Source organism: Amia ocellicauda, chromosome 17 (genome assembly GCF_036373705.1).
Source record: "Amia ocellicauda isolate fAmiCal2 chromosome 17, fAmiCal2.hap1, whole genome shotgun sequence".
Taxonomy (NCBI): domain Eukaryota; kingdom Metazoa; phylum Chordata; class Actinopteri; order Amiiformes; family Amiidae; genus Amia; species Amia ocellicauda.
Genome location: NC_089866.1, coordinates 11,206,409 through 11,230,543, shown reverse-complemented (window position 1 = coordinate 11,230,543; position 24,135 = coordinate 11,206,409). Strand labels below are relative to the sequence as shown.

Here is a 24,135-nt window from a genome sequence, read left to right as displayed (position 1 = left end):
CATGTTCAGGGTACTTTGCCCACCTTTCAAACTTTCAGGCAGTTCCTACAGTGTAGCTCCAGACAGATTGGCACTCAACTCCAAACCCTGCAGTCAACACCCACCAGTGCAGATTAGAAGATCTCTCTGAATTAATTATCAATCCAGTTTGTAATGTTTATGTGGCACTGTTATCCAGATAACTTGCAGAAATGATAACCAGTGTACGTTCCTTTGCTAAGCCACTTAAGCCATGTGCCGTGCCGTAACCTGGGTAGGCTCAACCCAAATAGAGGATGCTAGTGTGAAAGAGGCATATCTCAGTTGGTGTGACTGGGTGACTGCATTGCTGCCTCTTTCTCACAGGCCTGGGCGGACGCATTCAGGAGCAGCCCAGACCTCACGGGCGTGGTGCACATCTACGAGGAGCTGAAGAGGAAAGGGATCGAGTTTCCTATGGCAGACCTGGACGCGCTTTCTCCCATCCACACACCACAGCGGGTAGGAGTGATGCCATGAGCAGGGCCCAGATTAGAATAAGAATTATCTCGTCTAGTTACACAGAACACATGCAAGCGAGGGAGATTGATTGATTTTGTGCTGGTCGGCCTGGGCAGTGCGGTCGAGGTAACCCATGTCTTTTTAATTTCAAGTTGTGCCCTTTGCAGGGTGTGCCGGAGGTGGATCCTGCCACTCACATGCACAACCCTCAGCCCCAGCCCCAGCCCCGTGTGGGCACCGCACCCCCATTCACCGGCACACTGCCCCCGACCTACACCGCCCCGCAGATCCCCAGCCTGCAGGTGTCCGCCGGACCCATCACTGCCAACTCCGAACAGGTACGAACTCTCCCCTCCTTCCACACATACAGTTAGGTCAATAATCATCATTGTCATCATTTTGGCTCTGTACACAATGGATTTGAAAGGAAACCATCACGATGTGCTTTAAGTGTAGACTTCCATCTTTAATTTGAGGGTAGTTACAGTGATGGAAAAAAGTATTTGATCCCCTGCTGATTTTGTACGTTTGCCCACTGACAAAGAAATGATCAGTCTATAATTTTAATGGTAGGTGTATTTTAACAGTGAGAGACAGAATAACAACAAAAAAATCCAGAAAAACGCATTTCAAAAAAGTTATAAATTGATTTGCATGTTAATGAGGGAAATAAAGTATTTGATCCCCTATCAATCAGCAAGATTTCTGGCTCCCAGGTGTCTTTTATACAGGTGACGAGCTGAGATTAGGAGCAGTCTCTTAAAGGGAGAGCTCCTAATCTCAGCTCGTTACCTGTATAAAAGACACCTGTCCACAGAAGCAATCAATCAATCAGATTCCAAACTCTCCACCATGGCCAAGACCTACAAGGGAGGATCTTGTTAATGATCTCAAGGTAGCTGGGACCATAGTCACCAAGAAAACAATTGGTAACACACTACGCCGTGAAGGACTGAAATCCTGCAGCGCCGCAAGGTCCCCCTGCTCAAGAAAGCACATGTACAGGCCCGTCTGAAGTTTGCCAATGAACATCTGAATGATTCAGAGGAGAACTGGGTGAAAGTGTTGTGGTCAGATGAGACCAAAATCGAGCTCTTTGGCATCAACTCAACTCGCCGTGTTTGGAGGAGGAGGAATGACCCCAAGAACACCATCCCCACCGTCAAACATGGAGGTGGAAACATTATGCTTTGGGGGTGTTTTTCTGCTAAGGGGACAGGACAACTGCGCCGCATCAAAGGGACAATGGACGGGGCCATGTACCGTCAAATCTTGGGTGAGAACCTCCTTCCCTCAGCCAGGGCATTGAAAATGGGTCGTGGATGGGTATTCCAGCATGACAATGACCCAAAACACACAGCCAAGGCAACAAAGGAGTGGCTCAAGAAGAAGCACATTTAAGGTCCTGGAGTGGCCTAGCCAGTCTCCAGACCTTAATCCCATAGAAAATCTGTGGAGGGAGCTGAAGGTTCGAGTTGCCAAACGTCAGCCTCGAAACCTTAATAACTTGGAGAGGATCTGCAAAGAGGAGTGGGACAAAATCCCTCCTGAGATGTGTGCAAACCTGGTAGCCAACTACAAGAAACATCTGACCTCTGTGATCGCCAACAAGGGTTTTGCCACCAAGTACTAAGTCGAAGGGGTCAAATACTTATTTCCATCATTAACATGCAAATCAATTTATAACTTTTTTGAAATGCGTTTTTCTGGATTTGTTTGTTGTTATTCTGTCTCTCACTGTTAAAATACACCTACCATTAAAATTATACACTGATCATTTCTTTGTCAGTGGGCAAACGTACATCACTGTACATCCAAAGTGGGTGAACGGTGTAGGAATTACACCCATTTTATATGTGGTCCCCCCAATTTTAGGGGCTCAAAAGTATTTGGACAAACTAACATAATCATGAATTTAATTGTGAGTTTCAGTACTTGGTTGCAAATCCTTTGCAGTCAATGACTGCCTGATGGCTGGAACCCATAGACATCACCAGATGCTGGGTTTCTTCCCTGGTGGTGCTCTGGCAGGCTTGTACTGCAGTTGTCTTAAGTTCCTGCTTGTGTTTGGGATGTTTTGCCTTCAGCTTTGCCTTAGAAATCAAAACAAACCAATTGGAGAGATAGCAAAAGCATTAGGCGTTGCCAAATCAACTATTTGGTACATTCGGAAAGAACGCACTGGTGAGCTCAGGAACACCAAAAGTCCCTGAACACCATGGAAAACAACTGTGGTGGATGACAGAATAATTATTTCCCTGGACTGCCTGAAGTCTGAAACCCATAGACATCACCAGTTGCTGGGTTTCTTCCCTGGTGATGCTCTTCCAGGCCTGTACTGCAGCTTTCTTTAGTTCCTGCTTGTGCTTGGGGCATTTTGTATTTCTATGCATATCTCTGTATATCTATACAGTTTTATCCATCCCTCTTCATCACTCTCTCTGTCTTCAGGAACCCCCCCAAGGGCCGTACACACAGCTGCACTCCTCAATTGGGGCAGCCATCAATAGGCTATTGATCCTACCGATGCTGCATGGCCACCCAGGGCAGTGTTGATGTATTACATGGCGAATGCAAGGTCGTAGTCAGTCACTGCTTTAAAGACCCTTTCAAGGCCTTTTTTTTTACATTTAACCAGGTTAGTCAGTGTGCCAAGGAGAGCTGTTTCAGTTCTGCTGTTAAGGCACACAAGACACTTCAGTGCAAAACCCAAGTCAAGACAATTCAGATCAGGATGAATTAGGGCCGAGAGTTCAGTGCCCTCCCTCTGATTATTTGTCTCTGTGTAGATCGCCCGGCTGCGCAGTGAGCTCGACATCGTTCGTGGAAACACCAAAGTGATGTCAGAGATGCTGACAGAGATGGTGCCCGGACAGGAAGACCCCTCCGACCACGAGCTCCTGCAGGTCACTATAATGTTCATTTTCCCAGCTCTTCTGCAGCATTCTGTTTCTGGTGGTGGATGTTACTCTGGTCCACTAGATGGCACTGTTGCACTGCGGGCTCCAGCTCCTGCTCCCTGGCCAAGGCAGCCCACCAGTCTTTTCTGTTTGTACGTGTGTGTGCCTGTTGGCAACATTTGTGAGAATTAAAAAGCAATCCTGAGCGCATTTAAAAAATAAACAGATCACTGTCACTTTTTCTCTAGTTTCCTAAGAAGAAATACTGTTCTTTCAAAGATCAACAATCTCCTGTCAGAATAATTTGATCTGTTTATTACTAACTGCTGTATCTGGTCACATATTGTTTGGGGACTCAAGGCCAGCTTGTAGGTTTAAGCCCATTGTTTCGTGTTCAGATTAAGCCTGGTAAGTTTCGAAAGGAGGGTGGCACTGTGCATTGGGAGGGGAAAACCAAAAACAGGACATTATTGCTGGACTGTCAGTGAAATTGTCCACTGTGCAGTAATACCTTTTTAAAGAAGGAAATACATTAATGTATTTCAAAATCTTTTACGGCTCACCATTGTGCCAGTGATCTGGAGTTAGAGAGAGTTGCAGACTTTCACAATGCAGCTAATTCTTTACTGCTGCCACTAAATTAAACTAATTCTAGGGAATTTTTCTTCCCGTCCCCCGCCGGTCCCTGCAGGAGCTGAACCGCACCTGTCGTGCTATGCAGCAGAGGATCGTGGAGCTGATCTCGCGGGTCTCCAACGAGGAGGTGACCGAGGAGCTGCTCCACGTGAACGATGACCTCAACAATATCTTCCTGCGCTACGAGCGGTGTGTGTCCGAGGCTGCGGCTCACCCTCCGAGCACAAGGGGCCGCTGTGGCGCACGTGATCACCAGTTACCCTCCCAAATTAAGCCCTCTGGCCTCCTGTGTGTCCCATTTCCACCCCCCATATAAATCATAGTTGGATGAGGCCGTGCCCTTGTGATTAAGAATGCTTCTAATTAAGAACTAGAAGGATAGTTTGAGGTTACACCTGTTGACCACCTGTTCTGTAATGTATGTATGGATTTGTTTTATAGTGATGGTTTTTCCCCTTTCCTGAATATTGTGCGTGTGCTCAAGTTTGCGCTTCATGGCTATATATATATTTATTTATAAACTGCGTACATTTAAGTATTATATATATAATTGAAGTGAACCAGCTACTACTACATGTACCTATGCCAATTAATTCTAATTCATTCCAACACCCTCACAAATGCTGCTGCTTTGATAACCCTCGCTGTGCCCTGGCTGTTATTAAAGTGTGCAGGAGCTGATGTGACGTCTCTTGCTCTGTTGTCAGGTACGAGAGGTATCGGTCCGGCAGGGCTGCACAAGGCGCCAACAATGGGGTGAGTGGAGCCCACGGGTCTTGCAATACAGCACATGTGGACTAGAGCTGGATTAGTGGGAAATGTTGGAATATGCTGCAGATGTGTTTGTTTTTAATTATTATTTGCATTCATTTAAGTCCATGACCGAGTTTATACCAAGGCAAATGTGTTTAATTTAGATTTTCTCTTCAGGATTTCACAAATATGTCTCTCTGCTTCTGGTTATGCATTTCCATTATAAAGCCAAGGAGACGAGTGTTATTTCGTTTTTGTTGCTCCTGTTGTTTTCATCCCTAGGGCTTAGGATTCTTAATGCATTTTGTAATGTTGCACAGGCTTAATTTACTTTGCACTGGTTTGGGTTAAGTCGCATGTGCAGGGTGTTTCTTGTTAGCAGCAAAATACATACATACATACATACATGCATATATATTATTTACAATTTTGTTTTTGTCTGTTTTTTTGTTTTTTTGTTATGGCTAGCTGAGGCAGGCAAGTATGAAAGTTCCTCATTTGAATGTCATTTTATATTTAGTTTTTTTCATTTTTTTTATTATTTATTTTCCTTTGAACTAAGACATATATGGGTGAAACTCAAAACATGGCTGACCACATATGGGTGTCATTCCCCCCCCCCACCATGTCATCAGACCATATGGCATGTTTTGACTTTAGATCCTACACAACAGCCCTAACTGGAATCCAGACTCGACCAGCTAGAGGATGCTGCCCCCCTCCACCTCTCATCTCCTTCACTGTCTGACCTGAAGTGCACACCATCTTGTCATCAGTGGTCTCTCTCTCTGTCTGTTTCTTTCTTTCTCTTTTTCTGTCCCTGTCCCCGTCTCTCTCTCTCTGTCTCTGTTGCCCCTTTTACTGGCTCCCTCACACAGACCTGCAAGGGCTGTTTTTGTGGCTTCAGTTCAGGTTGTCTTACCAGGTGAAAGTGTGAGTTTCAGTACTGACTCCCATCACACAGGCCATAGAACCCACGTCCCTCAGTTCACCCATCCCCTGCGCACAGCCACCTGACTCCCACTCCCTCCCAGTCCCATGCAGAAATACATTCCCATCCCAGCACTGGAACATGGAGCTCGACTCTTTGTGGCCTTCTCTCTCCCACTGGTGTGACTGATAGAATTACTGGCTGGTCTTGTAGTGGTTCTGTATTCTATTGTTCTTTGTAGTACCAGTATTTGATGTTATAGTCGTAGCTGTTATAGTTCTTGTTCTTGTAGTAGTAGTAGTAGTAGTAGTAGTAGTACTGACTTTTGTTCCACAAAATTACCGCACCAGCACACACAGACTGGTTAAGCTTCTTACATCCTTTTAATTATAAGAGATTATGCTCCTAATTGTACTGTACTGCCTGATCTTTGGTGCAAAGCTTCTGTGTAATTAAGCTGATGAGGAAAGCTCTGCAGAGAGTGGTGACTCACTCTCGTTCCGTACTCCACAGGGCTCAGGTACAAACCGCAAACGCAAACCATTTCAGCGTTTTCCTGTGTACTGTATACCTGTGTAATAAATCCAGGTACACTAAAGCTCTTAATCCTGAACTCTTGCTTAATGAGTATTGAAGTGGGCACAGTCTCTTCTTCCCCTTGCATCAGTATTTTGTGATCCCGGGATGTCCACCCCCAGTTTCTCTCACAGGCCAGTCCAGAGATTTAGGGCTAAAGGACCTTGTTTTAGAAAATTCCCAAACATAAACTAACCCACAACCCCCAGGATTCCCCCACAGGTTTAACTCATGAGTTTACAGATCATTAATTCTCCTTTCAAGCTCTGCTTTCAGCACTGAAAACAGTATTCCATTCCTCTGAGAGGGATTATGGGTGCGGGGGGAGAAGGAGGGGAGCAACAACTTATCTTGAATTTGATTTGTTGTTCATAATTGAGTACTCTGTTACAAAAGTAAAATCACAGACGAAAGGATGCTTTGAAAGCCACCGGTGATTTGAGTGTGGTGAACTTTCCTTTTGCCTGTGTATGACTGCATCCATTTGTCTGTCTGTTTGTCAATCTGTCTGTCCATCCGTCCGTCTGTCCCTGCCCACAGGTCCTCAGCGAGGTCACGGAGGACAACCTGATCGACTTGGGCCCAGGGTCTCCAGCGGTGGTCAGCCCTATGGTCAGCGTGGCCCCCCCAGCCCCCCCGTCCAGCCTGCCAGCCACTGCTCCCCTGTCCACTCCTGCGTCCTTGTCCACACAGCTTGCTGGACTAGGTCAGAGATCATTATCAGAAAATTATCTGATTCAATACATTGTGTGTTTTAATTGAAGGTTAGACCTAGTTAATCACTTTTAGTTGTTATGTTTTTTTTACCATACAAAAAAATACTAGTAGTCATAGTATCCTGTTCACATTCACTTGTATTGTTTTTTAATGTGTCTTGGTAAAGGACATGCTTTTAAAATAGTAAATTTTTGTACTATTTTAAAAGCATGTCAGTAATCCCAGTTTGAGTGCCATAGGCATTGTAAAATACTCTTTCAAGGGACAATGTTTTGGCAGACCGTACACAAAACATTCTTTGCACATGATGTAATTACTGTCAACTTAAGCTGAATACTAGTTGAGATGGTACGAGATGTGTGCCAAGCTAGTTGCTTGGGTTTACATCAGGAGACGTGAACATCTTGCAGTATTCCCTGGGCTGAATCAGTGTTTCACCAGCTCTGAAAAGACAGCCTTTATAATTAGAATTAATTTCAGTGGCAATGTTTTTTGGACAAGGTGAAAAACCACAGTTCATCTTTTCAAAGGAAGGGTTTACATACTTTCAACTATATTTTTTACAGATTTTATTCTGTTGATTTTTCAGACATCGGTGCAGACAGTGTGAGCGGGACACTGAGCTCCCTGCCCAGCTGTAACCCTCAGGATGAGTTCGACATGTTTGCACAGACTAGAACCAGCTCCCTGGCTGATCAGCGTAAAAAGTAAGCCCCTCGCTGCGAGGCAGAATCCCGACAAACAGACAAGCGATCGAATAATAAAAAGCAACAGTATACAACACCGAATCAAGCCACAGACAAACTCCTAACTGCCACAGTACTAAGATGGCTTTGTAGACAACTTTTGTTTGTAATCACACGCTCCCTGTGTTTCTCACAGTGTAAAGTACGAAGACCCCCAGGCACTGGGCGGCCTGGCCTCTGCCTTGGACGTCAGGCAACAAAATACAGTAGGGGTAAGTCTGCCACTGCCGCCGAGCACTGAGCTGTAGTTTTTCTCCCCCCCCCCCTCCCAACCGCCACCCCCCTTCTTCCTCCCTCTGTGTGGACAATGCGTGGTGCTGTGCTGTAGGAGCGCTCCGATGCTGAGCGTGTGTTTCTGTCTCTGCATGGTATCCTCTGTAGCGTGCTGCTGACATGCGCTGTGCACACAAAGGCATTCAAGACCAGACTAACCTCTCCCCCTTTGCAGACAGGCCCTTGACCTATACAGATACAGCAGGCTGGGGGGTTGGGGGGCTGAATGCATTTGCACGAGCTCTTCAAGCAAGATTGCATTCACCCCCCATGTCATTAAAACTCGATCTGCACATCGCCACTCACATCAGTCGCAGTCCCCATCAGCTCGAGTCAATCTTCCCTGGACACGACCTTTAGAAAACTTAAATTTAAATCTTGTCACCTTCACGGGCACAGATGGTCACAAGCAGGCTTGACTGAATCCAGGAGTGGGAGGTGTGATTAGATGGTTTGGCCTGGATAAGTAGGGGTCTGTCACAGGCTTTTCGATATTTGCAGCTGCATTTGAGCCCTACTCAGTGATGCAACGCGAAAGGTGATGCCGATGACACATCCTCAGTCTGACGCATGAGCCGTTTTTGTTATTCAACAGCAGTTCTAATATATATAGTATATGTGTTCTAATATACATTTTAAAAATATGCAGTGAGGTTGAAGATGATTAAACACAAAAACCTTAGCTGAGTTCTCGCACTTTCTCCGTCGTCTTGAATTGTGGGTACAGCAGAGCCATTTTCGCCTCCACCCTGCATCAGTGAGGCGGTGTCAGGTTGGGGGGGTTGGTAATGTCAGGCCTATTCCTGGCACAACCTAAGCTGGACTCCCCCCACTCCCACCTCCCTCAGAAACTGTGGCTCCAATGCCTGTCTTCAGTCTAGACGATCCAGTCAGAGGGCTTTTGATTAGAGCTGAGGAATCGATGCAATCAGTTGAGACGGTGAAATGTTGTGTGTGTTGGAGTGGGGGTGTAATAATGTAGCTCATCTGCAATCACTTTCTTGTGTAGGGGACTACTTGTGTGTGGATATTGCTTTCGGAATTGATGAGTACTTGAAACTATTCAAGAGCATTCATTCAGGAGCATGTATGCATTGAGTATTTCCAGTCAGTTCCAATCATTGTCTCCACAAACTGAAACAGCTCTGTACATATTGGTTGTCTTAACCAAGATTAATCAGGCTGTTTTATTGATTAATTTTGATTAGCTCTATCAAACAAAAATTGCTACTGATGACGTGGAAAGGCAATCAAAAGCACCACTATTTACCTCCTTTACAAACATGACCTCTGTTCTTGAAAACCACCTCGTACAGCAGACTGGACCTTGCCTCCTATCGGAAGGTGCGCCCGTATCGCTCTGGCGGCTCACACACACACACACACCTTCACGCAGGGCAGACCACCGACATAAGCCAAGTACAGGGACACAACGAGGCGAAGAAGAAACAGCTGTGCAGAGATTTACTTCTATTTTGAGAATGCGAAAGCTGGCATTTGTACAAACATCAACGCAGTCCCATCACAATCCAAGCTGCAATACAGGGTGTCTGTATTAATCCCCCCCATCTCCTCCTCTCCCCTCCACCTGCCCTGTGAGTTGTAGACTGTTGTTTTGCAAGGTTTTTGTACAGCTTTCCATTTGAAGTAGATGTTACCGCAGGAAAGACAGAGCTAGTTTTCACTGACAATTCAGAAAACACAGAGCGAGAGCAAGAGACTGAGAGAATGACAATTTCCCCCACCCGCTGCGGAGCTACAAGCCTGAGGGAGGTCAGCCTGTGGAATAGGGTTTTTTCATGCACGCATGTTTTTTGTTGATGAATTTCTGCCTGTATTTTTTTTTCTCTCTCATTTCTTAGTTTGAAATTTCTTTCCTCTTCTTTTTTTTTTTTTTTTTTTTCCTTCTTATTTTTATATGCAGTTTATATACTTGATTCTGGGCTGTTGTTCTTGCTTCACTGTATAAGGCATTTTCTGTTGTTGATTCAGCTGAGGTTAAAAGGTGGTAACCCAGAGTTGGAACCAATAGACAGCTGGCTTATTACCCAAGGAATGGTGAGGATTTCACCAGCACTGCTGTCCCTCAGTGTCTCCCGCTGACATCCCTGCTGTCCCCTGTCCCCCGTCCTGTCACACCCAGCCCTCGATCAGACGGTAAAAGGGAGAGATTTTGCATAGGCCACCCCCTTTCCCATTCCCAGCCTGCGAGCGCCTCACTGGGACTTAGACGCATATGGAAACAAAGTTATCACTTAAGGGTTTGCACCGAAAAAACGTATGAGGTTAACCCATCTCGGATAAAGGTAAAAAGTCTTTCACCTTCTTAGGTCAAAGTTCAAAGTCCATTACGTGCAGTAGAATATGATTTTATTGGCAGGTACCCAGGGAACAGAAGAGATTGTATTTTCGTGGAAGCTATGGTTTTAATATAATGTTATATTACCGCAGCAAATGTACAATTTATATTTTTCCTATATGAAAACAACATGATCAAAATGTAGTTAAACTAGAAATAAAAAAATGTTTCTACAGTAAGCAGTAGCAGGGTTACCTGTTTGTACTGACAGAGCAGTCAAACAAATTGTTGTGACCACAGCTGACACTGTGTATATTAATATCCCCTATGGTGTTACTTATAAACTGGGTATCCTGTAATACAAAACTTAAGTCTGACTTCGAGAGCTGCATCTGTGGACTCCCTGCGCGGCCTACATGTCCCCATTATCTAGAGTTTGGGTCAAGTTGCTGAGAGTACAATGGGGTCAGCTAAACGGTTGACAATGAGAAAACGATCTTGGGATGTGGTGCGTCATCTTTTTTTGGGTGCAAACCTGAGGTGAGTTTTCTTATAATCTGTGTGTCTGGAATCCTGCTCTTTGGGAGCCACCCCGGAGCAGGTTCCAGTCAGCACCGCGAGGCCGATGTCCCCAGCTGGCGAAGCAGCGTTTTCTTGAATGGTTTGTAAACCATGACCTTCTATTCTGGGGGGGCAAGCCCTCAAAGCGTTGTTGATATGGTTTTTTCATAAGTTCATATTCTTTCATTCCTCATCAACGCCTATTTTAATTAAAGCTTTGTGCTATTATTACTATTATTATTATTATTATTATTGAAATTCCTCAATGGGAATTAAATCTTTCCTTCATCCTTGCTGTTTTAGATTTCAGTTAAACTTACTATTATTATTATCATTTTAAATTCAATTATCATCTAAATTATATATAATCTCTTCATCCACATCCTCGCCATTCTTGTTACTATGATTTCTGCAGGTATGATTTTCAGTTGATTTTTCTCCTTGATTTTCTAACACTAAGGTGATGTGTGTAAGGCTAAACACTACCAGATTGGCTGTTCCCACTGAAGTCGGGTCACTCTTGGCTGAGCTCCACAGAGACGCAGTAAACCCTGCATGCACAGGGGGTGCCACACTATCTCCCAAAATGAGCAGTGCGAGATCACCAAGCACAGAATGGCTTCCCTGTACTCTATCCCTTTTACTGTTGTGATTCCTAGTATATCATTCCAAAACCCATCAATTACATACACATATGTGTCTTAGAATAATGAAAACACACGCTTGTGGAGAAAGAGCAGGCTTCTGTTTTCATCCATTTATTTACCTTTTTATTTTTTTAAATATGGTTTAATTCTAAAAGACTCAGTAACTATTTAAATGTCTCCTCCCATCCCGATAACCATCTAGAAATCCAAGCTTCTTAAAAAAACAAATAATTAATTAAATACTAAAAACAAACTAAAACATTAAATCTTAGATTCAGGCAGTAGTGTTTCTAACCCGACCTAATCTTAAAACTCTAGATGATTGTAATCACTAACAAATTATCCATTCGATAATGTAGTTGAACCTCTTTTCCTCTTTCTTCAAGGTCAATGCAAACTGTGTGAATGAATAATGCAGTCCTATATAATTTTTTATAATGTGTGAAACCTTTTATTTTTATTTTTTTCCTTCTCTCGTTTCTGATGACACAGACTTTAATTCTAGCCCCCATAAAACCATAAAAGGTAATCTTTGAGAGTCTCCTACTCTGAAATTGCCAATTTCGGCTAGGTTCATCCTGCCAGGATTCATGTACCTCACTTTGGAACTGGCTCTGCTGGTTGTTTTCGCACTCCCTTCTATTGCCAGTGTTTGCTAAGGCTTAAGAAGAATGCAGCAGTCTAGTTAAGATCTTGGGAGTTAATTGCGAAACTAATCCCTTGGATATTTGCTAAATCCTCCCCCCCAAACGTGACGTTGTGTGAGGGAGCAAAAATGTTGAAATTTTGAGTGCTGTGTTTAATCAAAATCCCCCTTAGTGATAAATCCCTCCCTGAGATCCTAGGATTAAGACATCGGCCAAACGCATAATGGTGATGATCCCTTTGGTGAGCACTGTGCCAGTTTGGATAACCCTTTTCAAGACAGATCCTCTGGGATAATAACTATCAGCCCCTGTAGCTCCACCTTTATAAAAGCAGCATCACTTCTCTCCCTGGCTCCAATCAGACACGCAGCTGCTTTCAGCAGCACATCTCAAGGGCCTGGAACCAAAACAAAACTCCCATCATATCATATGCAACTAGTGAGGCTGTCTTATATGATGGCCAAGTTGTAATCCTAGACACTGCTGGTCAGCTGGTCATTGTCCAAGGATTTGTCCCAAACAGTTCATTTCAAAATCCAGATTCTGCAAAGCAGCTGATCACAGATTTGTCACTGTTCCCAGGATGCCACATGGGCTGGTCCCAGTAGTGGCAGAAGAAATGGGTACTGGATTATAATGCTCCCTCTCCACCCTGAGCAGTACTTTAGTACTTGCTGGAAAGTTGCAGAAAATGTACCCAACAGGGATACATAATCTCAAACAAGCTAGTCCCCCTCCTCCCCCAAATGGTCTGTGACACAGCATGTAGAAACATGCACAGCCATGACCAGCAATGTGCACATCCCACTGTGACCGTTCTGAGCAGCTTCGCTCCCCTCCCTCTTAGCGTCAGACTGCAGTCCTCAGCCTTCAGCTGCCCAGCACTTAAGTGTTTGAGCCAGCAGCTCTTTGAAGCCGCAGCCAGAAGCTGCAGCCAGAAGCCCGCAGTCTCTCTCTGGCGGGGGGAGGAGCTCAGCGTCCGTCAGCCTCCCAGTCTGAGTCACGCTAGAGTCCAGCTGTTGACTCGTCTGCTGAAGGATCCCCAACGTGTCACTTTTGTGGACCATGACGGCGCAAACCGTTGCCAGATGTGACATGTCAAACCATTCCAAGTTAATTCCAAGCATTAACTGTTCTCTTGGGGGGGAAAAAAATATAGAAAAAGAAAATGATTGCTTGTATCACTGGAATATAATTCGATTTTGGGATTGCAATTTGTTTTGGATTACTGTTTTTTCTCTTAATTCTGGCATTATAAATGGTCTTAAAAGGTTGGCTATTTCTTGTAGTTTCCCCTGGATACTACTTTACCTCCGATTACCACTCTGCATTACCACTACAGATGAAGTGGGATCAGCAGTTGCATCCATCCCATTGCAAGCGACTCTGAGCTTCTGTGAGTCCAGGCAGTGTAATCTGGGCTGTTGATGCTATAGTCTCTCAAATAATTATGCCACAGTAAGCACCAAAATAAATCAAGTTAGGTCAAAATAAAAATAAAATGCTGCAGTCCCCCACAGAACACAGGTTAAGACACTGTGCAAGTTTCCTGGCTGTGAAACAAAACCCCACAACTAGAATTATTGATTTATTTTGACAAAGTGAACCTGCACTCTGTAGTTAATCTACCCCCACCATCCGCCCCTCCCAGTCTAAACTGTACTTGACAAATCAGCCCTTTTGAGCACCAAATGCTTTCTACAGCACTGGCCTTGAGATCTCTTCAGTCTTTTCCCTTTGCCATTGCATGAAGCCATGCAGTATTGTATTGCTTCTTGTCCTAGTTGCAACGTATTGGTGTGTGTGCGTGTGTTTTGGTATTATTTACTTTTTTTATTATTATTATTATTATTATTATTATTATTATTATTATTATTATTATTATTTAAATTTTCTATTTTGTTTCTAATTTAATTTTTTAATGGGGGTTGGGGGTTGTTTTCAATAAATTGTGCCTTTTTACAGATTTACGTTGAAGTTGTTTTTTTTTTGTTTTTTTGTTTTTTGTTGTTTTTGGGTGTATTTTGTGGCTTTGCCCGCCTTGGTTTGTCCCTGGCTTTGCTCCGTAGATTCCTGTTGCGCAGTCCTCTGTCATGGATGACATTGAGGAGTGGCTCTGTACTGACGTGGTGAGACTTCTTTACCTTGATTTCATTCTCCTCTGTTTCTCTCCCTCTCTCTTTCCTCTCTTTTGGGTTTGATGGATTTGAGTTATTTATAGATTGATTTTCAACATCTAGATTTTTGGTTTTCCTCCATCTTTTCCTTTTAATCGGACAGAACCTTGTTGTTGTGTTTGCATGCGTTTGGTTTCTTTGGTTCTTGTTTTTTTACTCCTGCTTTGCCAGAAGAGAATCTTTGTAAAGCTTTACGCTATTTCTTTTGACTCTCAGAGGAACATTAACAGCAGCCAGAAAGGACCTTAATGAGACTTAAAATGATCAATGTACATTACCCATCCAGTACATTGCTGAAGACCAGCTGCTAGAAAACAAAGTGGAAGAGGATTGATACCTCATCTTATTAAATATGTATTTGTATTATAATTGTTATTCTCTGTTGCAAAATGGAGAGCTTTGTTGTATGTGCTTTTTCTCCCAGTCTTTTTAGGTCCATTTCAAATTGTATTTTAGCAGGGTATCCCTCTTTTGAAAAGAGCTGGGATACTGGGGAAATACACTGTTATTCAATTGAAAATTGATCTTTTTTTATGTCCTCCGCGCTGACAGACTGACAGGTGAAATGTAGCAGGCTTTCCACACAGTCACGTGTTTTGAGTTTTCCATGGTTGTTTATAATGACTTCAAGACCGCTGCCCCAAGCCCGTTATATCTTAATATGGACGACAAAATGGGCATCACTCTTTTCAGAGGCCGAGGAGCTGGTGATAGTGTTGTCAGCGGATGGGTGGGGAATACGGTGTCTAGGATGTAGGGTGTCGCTCAACTGAGTTCTAAGGTCTCCAGTATTAAATGATGCCGTATCTCTGTGGTCACCACTTTAAACAAAGTGGGGTCTTTTTTTTTTTTCTTCTTCAAGACAGTTTCACATGAAAACATGAAAAATCAATGTAATTTGAGTTACATTTATTGTGCTACTACAGTAAACATATGAGAGAGAAAAAGAAAACATTTACCACAAAACAAAACACTGTTTTTCAGAATGGGGTTCTTCCAATGTACGTGAAACTTTCGTGAAACTAGTAAATGCATGATGATTGTGGAAATCCCCTTTCTAGTGAAACACAGGGCTGTTAGGTTCCTTGTCTGTGCGTGCGTGTGTGCATGTGTGCTTGAACTACTAGGGTCTGCCTTATTCCACACAGTAAGGGCTTGTTTTGAGTCCAGTTGAGCTCTTCAGTTTCCCTCTCTAGATCAACAATATAGTTATGTGTAAAGAGAGACATCCTGGTCTGGATGCTGATGGGGTCGGGGTTGGTGGGGTACAGGGCAGAAGCAAGAGGAACTCTCTCTTGATTTGTCTTTTTCTTTTATTCTTTTGTTTTTCCCTGACGGACAGAAAGGAGATGAGGCCGAGGAAGGCGTAACGAGTGAAGGTAAGGATCTGCATCCCTGTAATCAAACTGCTCTCAGTGACCCCCACGTTAACACACGTCACAGAGAGTCAAAAGATACTTGGGACATCTGGTTTTAGGAAATAGGTGACCTCTTATTTGTTTGTTTGTTTGTTTTCTCCATCTCCAGAGTTTGACAAGTTCTTAGAGGAGAGGGCCAAAGCTGCAGAGATGGTTCCATCCCTCCCATCACCCCCTAGTGGAGACCCTGCCCCCCCCGCCAGCGCGCCGAGCGGAAACAGGAAGAAAGCCGAGCGATCCGAGGATGCCCTCTTCGCCTTGTAGATGCCCACCTGGTATCTCTGCAAATCCCCCCCCTCACCCACATCTCCATGGCACAAGCTGCAGCTGCCATCCTACACACCCCACCCACGCTCACTCGCCACTCCATCAGACCTCCAAAGCACAGAATGGCTTCCCCTTTGCCCGTCCCCCCCCTCCCCCCGTTCCTGCTACTTTCGTCACACTGAGGCCCTTCCCCCTCCAGATCACCTTCACTCCACCCCTCCCCCTAACCGTCTCCCTCTGCCCCCCCTCGCATCACTTGCTGTTCCCCAATCCCAAATACTCTGTCCGCCACATTTAAGTCAATTCCTTTCAATTCTTTGCTGATAAAATACAATGAACTTGGGAGAAATGCAATTTACCTGTGGGAGGGGCAATTGACTAACATATACAAGTATATTGTTAATCCAAATTCACACAAAGAAAAAAGTTATTTAAGGGAGGCTCTAAAAAGAAAAGCCCTTATAAGTGAGAGAACTTTCTTTTATAATACCTATTTCAAATTGTTTGCAGTCTACAAGGGATGCGTCTCTGAAATGATCACTCGTTGATTTATGACACCTTTCCCTCTTGATTGAATGCATTGAGTTTGGATATCTGTTTTTATTTTATTCTAGTTTAGTCTTTTGGTTACTTAAATTAAAGGCGTGCTGTGGCCTGGGCTGCTCTCAAGCAAAGGTGGTACTTGATGTGGGCAGGGGGGTTCCAGTGTCTTAATCCTGCATCTTCTCTCTGTGTACATCTGTTATGGTTTAATGGGCGGTGTTTTTCCAGAGGCACTCTGTTATTGGTTTAAAACCCAGGTCTATTATTATTATTATTATTATTATTATTATTTCTATGGTTTTTGCCCATTCAGTGCATTAAAAGCCCTGTAACACTGCATCTAAAGCATAGTGGAGGCCCTACTGAAATCTGCAAGGTTCATTGTTGATTGGAGGGGATTGACAGTTTTACTTTGTAGAGGGTCCGAGGTATAGTTTAAATGAGCTGCACATTTTCAAAAGACTGGGTGTAGGATTTGAAAGGGGAATGCAAGATGGGTAGTGACCTACTCTGAGATTATTATTTTTTTAATAATAATAATAATAATTATTATTATTATTATTATTAATTATTATTATTATTATTACTATTATGTCCTATACTATTATTTTTTATGTCCTTCAAGACATCTCTGAGGTCTTTCCTGCCTTTTTGTGTGTATACTTGTAAATATTGTACCTGTTAATTGTCAATTCCGTTAATGAAGAATGTACTTTTGGCTAAGTACCTTGATCTGCATTTATCCTGTAGTGAACGCAGTTTAGAAAAAGTTTTGAAATGTGCCCTAAGATGTTAGGAGTAACTTTCTGTTTTTCATTTAGACTTTTGATTTAATTCTGAAACTTGTATATAATCCAAAAAAAAAAAAAGCTAAGCAGGTCAGAATAATAAATTGTTAAAGTATAGTATTATGGCTACTGGATTTAGAAGGGGGTTGCATTTTGGAGAAGATCTGGTAAGATCTCCTGAAACAATTTGCAGTGAGGGTTTTCTCTCTGAAGGCTTGCACCTCTCTAAATGTTGCAGTCCAGAGAGAGAGAAATGTATATCTTTTTATGGCTGACAACTGAGTTGTGTAGATTCATTCCTGTTTCCTTTGCATCCTGATTGAAAAGTCTGAACTTTGTTAGCAGGGGATTCAATGGCAGAGGAAGCATTAAAACTAAACCACTCCAGAAGACACTGTAGTCTCTGATCACCGGCTCTGCGGCTTTCCCCTGCCGGTGAGTTCACCGTTCAGAAAAAGACACAGTGAGAGAAGAGTGACTCTCCGTACAGGACTGCGAAAGCTGAAGATTGACAAATGGAGCAATCTGAGATAGTGTTAAGCTGTCACCACACTGATGCATAGTTCCAGTGTTAGTGTAGCGAGATCATGCGTCCGTCCCCTCCTTGGCAGTTACTGTGCCGGCTTAGACTGGGTGGACTCCGGACCTTGACACTAACTCAGTCCCGATGAAAGCTTAATGCTCACCCACTGCATTCGTGATCTACCTCTGAGGGACTATACCCATCAGATAAAGGATGAACAGCACTCCCATGTTCTGCCTTGATTTTGCAGGCCTACAGATTAGGCAATATAAATTAATAACTAAAATCAATGGCATTGAAGCAATTTACAATAGATATGTAATGGACTAGTATGACTGATATGCTTAAGAAGAGCAAAGCATTTGAACTGATGTAAGATAATTATACAGAATTGTGTGTATATGTGTGTGTATGCATATATATATATACACACACACACACACACACACACACACTTCAGCTTTGTGAATAAGATTCTAATATTCCATATTTTAAAGTCTAGTGTCTAATGCCTCCTTTATATTAAACAGGTGGTTGTGCTGGATCAAAGCTGTATCTCTCAAGATACTCCCTTTGACAATTAGGATTTCTGTTTGCAGCAGGACTCATTTGGGGGCACATACCAATAAATAATCTATATATTCTGAAACAAAAAGCAATTTTTTGCATTTCTTGATCATAACCCACATACTTGTAGTGTATGGTGGATATACAGAATGCCGCTTTCTGGGTCAATATTATCATTATTATTATTATTATTGTCATTATTTTCCATTTTTGAAGCACGTGTTTTCAGTTGAATTGTTTTGAAGCAGACATGGCAGGAATTGAGATGATCTGAGTGAGTACCGGGCTGAGAGGAGGAGCTTTAGGGGAGCATGCTTAGATGGTGTCGCGTAATGAGGGAAAATCAAATCGCTCTGATGGAGAGTTGTACACTTGAGTACGTGCTGGTCAGAGGCAGGCTGACCTGTACTAAATGAGGCGAACAGTCCTTTATCTGTTATTAGGACTTTGGCTGTTTGGCTGAAAACAGCAATTGTGCCACTCATAGTATGAAATCTAAGCTTTGTAGCATTTGTAATTATTTAAAATATATAACATAGGATGTGGGGTCCCCTTCATTCTTTCCCAACCGACTCCAAACTTTGTGAGACATGAACTTTTCTTGTACAGTGTATTGTAAATGAGTTCTTTGCCGAGGTAAAGATGTAACACTATCAACAAGTACCTTATTTTAACTGTTATTTACAGAGTTCTGTAGAAAACAATGAAACAAACAACCAAACAAAACAGTTCTGGTTGCTTGCAGCTGAGACCTTTCATGTGTATATCTATAATCACTGTAGAACATTAGAAGATATTTACTTTTAATAAGATTAATTTATTGTTTGTACTATGCTTCTTTTTCGAGCATCACCATGTAAGAGTATGTTATAGCAGGCTAAAGAAAAATTGTAAAAATGAGAGAGAGAGTGACAGGTCATTTTATCCATGTTAAATGTGTATTATTAAGTATGTTTTGTTTGTGTGAACTAGCCATGTCAGTCTAATTTTTGACATCCTTTATGGGATCTACTTTTTTTTGTTTTCCATGTTTTTTTTGTTGTTGTTTTTTTTACATGTAAATAAATGCTTGTCTAAACACTGAGTAATGCCGATAACCATGCAAAGGAGTGAGGATGTAGAGTGAGCATACAGTATGGAGGTGTGTACAAACCATGGCCTGTATGGTTTGGCTGAATTACAGTGGGGTTTGCTTATAGGGATGAAGTGCATTCTGTTGTTGAGTCTTGCGATCCACAGAGAGGCTGATAAGAAGACTATAGACATCTGAGCCTCAGTGTTCTGCAACAGATCACTTCCCACATGGTGAAGTTACACAGACACGCACGATTCTCCTGGAGCTCAATACATTCTGGGTGATGTGGAGTGGGACACAAAAACCAAAACAAACCGCAAACTGTCACTGGCATTCCCCTTCTGCAGACCTCTGTGGATTAAGAACACACGTCCCTCTTTTTTTTAACTCTGTGTCTTTTTGCTTTCCAGTTGCGTTTGATTTTTATTATTTTTTGTTTTGTGTGTGTGTGTGTGCTTCTAATATAGCAGGTGCAGAGGTGTTCGGTGTAAATGATCTGAAAACAACCCAAGCCAACAACAACAAAAAACAAATTGGAAATGGATTACAATGTGGATAGTTTGTAGAAGCTCAACAAATATGTCTGACTGAGGGGATATGAGATGTGAGATGATCAGGTGGTTGGCAGAAGCTATCCTGAGATCCTTTCTCCTAGGTACTCGTGATGAACCACTGCCGACAAGAGAGTGAGTGTATTTGTGTGTGTGGGTACGTGTGCACATGCACAATGGCTTGTCCTTTCTGCTGCTGTGACTGAAGTTTAAACTCTGTGCTGTTTGACTCTTGCATGTGTTAATCTCCAATAAAAACACTACCAGTGTGACCTGTACTCTCTGTGTCCTGTCATTCTTGCTTCCAGAGTGATTAAGGCCTCGATTAAACTGACTGCCAATTACATATTCAAAACTCCATTCTAATAAGGAAAAAGTAGGCCCCAGCAATACCGATTTGGTCACTTGTGGTCAGCTGGTGGGTCAACATCTTGGTTTAGGTTTGCTTTTCAGTTTTGAAATTGCTACCAACTGGAAAAAGAGTGTGTTACGATGCATAGGGATGCATGGAAAGTGCTGCAATTATGTCATGGTACCCCTCCTAAATGTGAATGCTTTTATTATTACAGACGTTTCCCAACTTTCTTAGGTTCCATTCCGCAACTCAATGCTGGAATCATTTTTTGCGTGAGTCCGAATCTCACTCCTTGCCCTTCTTGTTTTTAACTTGTATTAAAGCTTTTGTAACTGAAAAGGTGCTCATGGGAACATTTTACATAAAGTGGAATTCATGTAATTTATGTTTTACATAACCTGGGGAGTGGCCATATCTATTTGTTGGTTAAAATCAGTGCAGCTGCTACACTTTCCCTCAGGGCTGGGAGGACAATCTATTGTCAACGCAACTGAAAACTGAATACATCCATCACCATCTAACACAACAACAACAACAACAACAACAACAAACCCCAATTCAAATTCACTGTATCACTGAAACGGCAGCTTCACCTCTGTGGAGCCGCTTGGACACAGACCGATGTTGCTCTACTGTCCGAGCAGTTCAGTACCCAACCAAGTCCAGGGCATTCAGGAGCTTTCCGCTCTGCTGGGCGGGTTTATGTGGGGAACCTCCTGCGAGCAGCTTGAAGAAAGCCTTGATTCATTGCTCAGATTATTCCTGCACCAGGCAGGGAAATTAATTTGAGCCTTATTTTGTTTTTTGATCCCCTCCCCCTGGTTTAGTTCATACTTGAAGAATAAAGCACAGAAGGATTAGCACCACATGCAAAGCTAACGAGGCAAACCAATCTTAACTTTAGTGTTACCTGCCAGTGACATAACTATTGCTGCATAAAGCTTAATCTTGTGCACTTGCCCCGGACAATTATAGGCATTCCACCTACTGTGTCTCGGTCCTGTACTCTTTTTCTCTGTCTTCACTTTAGTGTGTTTACAGCCCTGGCTGAATTATTTCCTTCTCGTCCTCTGGTAGTGTCCTCTAAAAGCCACTAAACAATATTTAAAAGTTAAAAGGTGGAGGGGAGGGGGGATGGATTAGTGCCATAACCACACCTCCTCCTGTTTTTCTTTGGTCCAAACCAACCCCAAAGCCAGTCTCTAACTAACCCTGTGTCAGCTGTACTATTGGGATCACTTTGCCAGAACATCCTGAAGAGAGCGTGGGAGGGGGAGTGTCTCCTCTGTACTGGTAACCGAGGGGTTTCAAGTCTCCCCTGTCAGTGTCATCCCATTAGCACATTTCCCAGCTGTCCCCAGGCTGTCCAGCAGCGTGTCAGGCAGGGGATCTCTGTTTGGCAACAAAGTGCCCTGTTGCATTCATCCAGCACAGCGCCTCTGGTTGGAGAACTGTGATGTGCTGCACTGTGCTATCTCAGGGCATTGACCCCTTTCTGCTGGGTTCAAGCTTTTGTCTGGCATTGCTTTGTATTGTTTGTTTGCCGCGACTGGTTTTCTGTACGATTCGCCTTCTCTCATGTTGTTGTTGTTGTTGTTGTTGTTGTTTTATATGTAATTTATTTACCAGAAAGTTAGTGCATCCCTCTGTGTGAGCAAACAATGAAGGGGAAACTTTTCTAATTAATGAATGTATTTCTTCAGCTAATAGTATTTTCCTTGCCTTATAAATAAGAAAGAACATAAGAACATCGAGAGGAGGCCATTCGACCCATCGTGTTCATTTGGTGTCCATTAATAACTAAGTGATCCAAGGATCCTATCCAGTGTATTTTTAAATGTTCCCAAACTTTCAGCATCTACCACATTACTGGGGAGTTTGTTCAGATTGTGACGACTCTCTGTGTGAAGAAGTGTCTCCTGTTTTCCATCTTGAATGCCTTGAAGCCCAATTTCTATTTGTGTCCCCGGGTGCGTGTGTCCCTGCTGATCTGGAAAAGCTCCTCTGGGTTGATGTGGTCGATGCCTTTCATGATTTTGTAGACTTGGATCAAGTCCCCACGTAGTCTCCTCTGTTCCAGGGTGAAAAGGTTCAGGTCCTCAGTCTCTCAGTAGGACATTTCCTTCAGACTTGGAATAAGTCTAGTTGCTCTCCTCTGAACTGCCTCTAGAGTTGTATAATTACACTGGACTAAAGCTTATCTGTCTACAGGTAGATAAACCTGTACATTTATAACATGTCTAGGTTCCTTCATTTTTTGCTGCTGTATTGCATCATAAAACAATAAAATCATTGTATCATCATAATAATTCTCATATTACAATCCCACAGTCCTTAAAAGCATGTATCTTAGCTTTCCATCTTTGCCTGCTTTACTTATAGTTGAATTGGGGGAACTTAATTTATACGGGAGGAAAACACTTCCCTTGTGCGGAACACTTTTTTTGGTTTTGGTTTAGAAACTGTACCTCCCGAGCCGGGCCTCTGTGCACGTGAAACTAAGAAACGATCTTCCTGCAGACCAGGAGGATTACATGATGTAATCAAAGAGCCATGTTTGTGATGTCATATCACCCCACTCTGAGCCTGGTGCCTCATTGGTCAATCCCACTGGTTCTACAGGCGGGGATATCTCTGTGGCTCTACCAAACTTGCCTAGGTTTTGTCCCGCCTTCAGATGACTCCCATTGGTCTTGGTGGCCACGCCTACAGAGAGAGTAAGCAAGTAGAAGCAGCATGTGTCCCCCTTGAGCCAGTGTGTTATATTTAGGAAAGCAGGCAGCTGTTTTTTTGTCTCTTTATGGCCAGTCCTATTACAGCTGCAGTTTAGGTTTCACATGATATATTGACTGTCAACGTGGAGTCCATAGTTCGCTATATACATACACATACACTGTACATTGTACATTTAATGTATGACATAGGATTCTCCTTTTTATTATTATTATTGTTATCACTATTAATAAATGTTAGTTGTAGCAGTTTGACACAGTGATTAAAACCATTTTGGTACCAGATTTGATACAATTGATGCAAACAATCTATTTCTGGTGTAAGATGCAAGGTTTTTTGAGGTTTCAGCCCATGAGGAATCACTTTCATATTCAAAGGTGACTCTTCTGATAAAGATATAAAAACATGCATGTTCAGAACACCCTGTTTAGAGTTCTGGGCAGGATGACACTGGTCCTGCTGTACAGAACTGTCTAAACCAGTCTCCCTCACACAGGTTGGACCTGTACCAACAAGCCTGTGAAAGCAGATAGGTCCATATGTAAGAGAAATGCTACTATCCACTCCCACATGTATTATAAATAATATTGTATAATACCACACCTAGACCGCTGTAATCCTAATTGGGACCTCGAGCCCTGGAGGTTGTGTGTGTAGCCAAGGGGGGTTTCGTTGGCTTTGTGTCTTCCTAAGCCTCTTCTGAGTCCTTGCAGATAACTGCTTGCTCATTCCTCTTAAACCAGTTTTAAGGTATGGTGGAAGCAATATGTTTTTTATTGGAATATCACCAACAGTTGGAAAGAGTCAGCTAATTTTTCCGCCCATGTTAAAAAGCTACAGAGCACATTGGATTAGACATGATGTAGGGTACTTTCAAGACAATAATATAGAAGGCAATATAATGATAAAACTACCAGATAATACGTATACAAATGGGTGCTTGTGATGTGAGCATCGGTAGTGGACAGTGTG

The 24,135-nt window shown here is 42.9% G+C and overlaps 1 protein-coding gene across 6 annotated transcripts in view; it reads left to right on the top strand.

The window, feature by feature from the left end:
- The window catches only part of tom1l2a (target of myb1 like 2 membrane trafficking protein a), a 40,785-nt gene extending 20,432 nt beyond the window's left edge, over positions 1-20,353 (top strand). The window contains exons 5-16 of one of the 6 annotated variants that reach the window (XM_066690230.1): positions 346-480; positions 648-818; positions 3,270-3,386; positions 4,072-4,205; positions 4,724-4,772; positions 6,817-6,982; positions 7,583-7,700; positions 7,876-7,951; positions 10,005-10,070; positions 14,236-14,295; positions 15,686-15,722; positions 15,871-20,353. In XM_066690230.1, the coding sequence (XP_066546327.1) occupies positions 346-480; positions 648-818; positions 3,270-3,386; positions 4,072-4,205; positions 4,724-4,772; positions 6,817-6,982; positions 7,583-7,700; positions 7,876-7,951; positions 10,005-10,070; positions 14,236-14,295; positions 15,686-15,722; positions 15,871-16,025 (1,284 nt within the window). In that variant the 3' untranslated portion in view covers positions 16,026-20,353. Of the gene's footprint in view, positions 1-345; positions 481-632; positions 819-3,269; positions 3,387-4,071; positions 4,206-4,723; positions 4,773-6,816; positions 6,983-7,582; positions 7,701-7,875; positions 7,952-10,004; positions 10,071-14,235; positions 14,296-15,685; positions 15,723-15,870 lie in introns of all 6 variants that reach the window. The other 5 variants (XM_066690228.1, XM_066690232.1, XM_066690231.1 and 2 more) reach the window with 5 other exon arrangements.
- Positions 20,354-24,135: the final 3,782 nt, after the last annotated feature.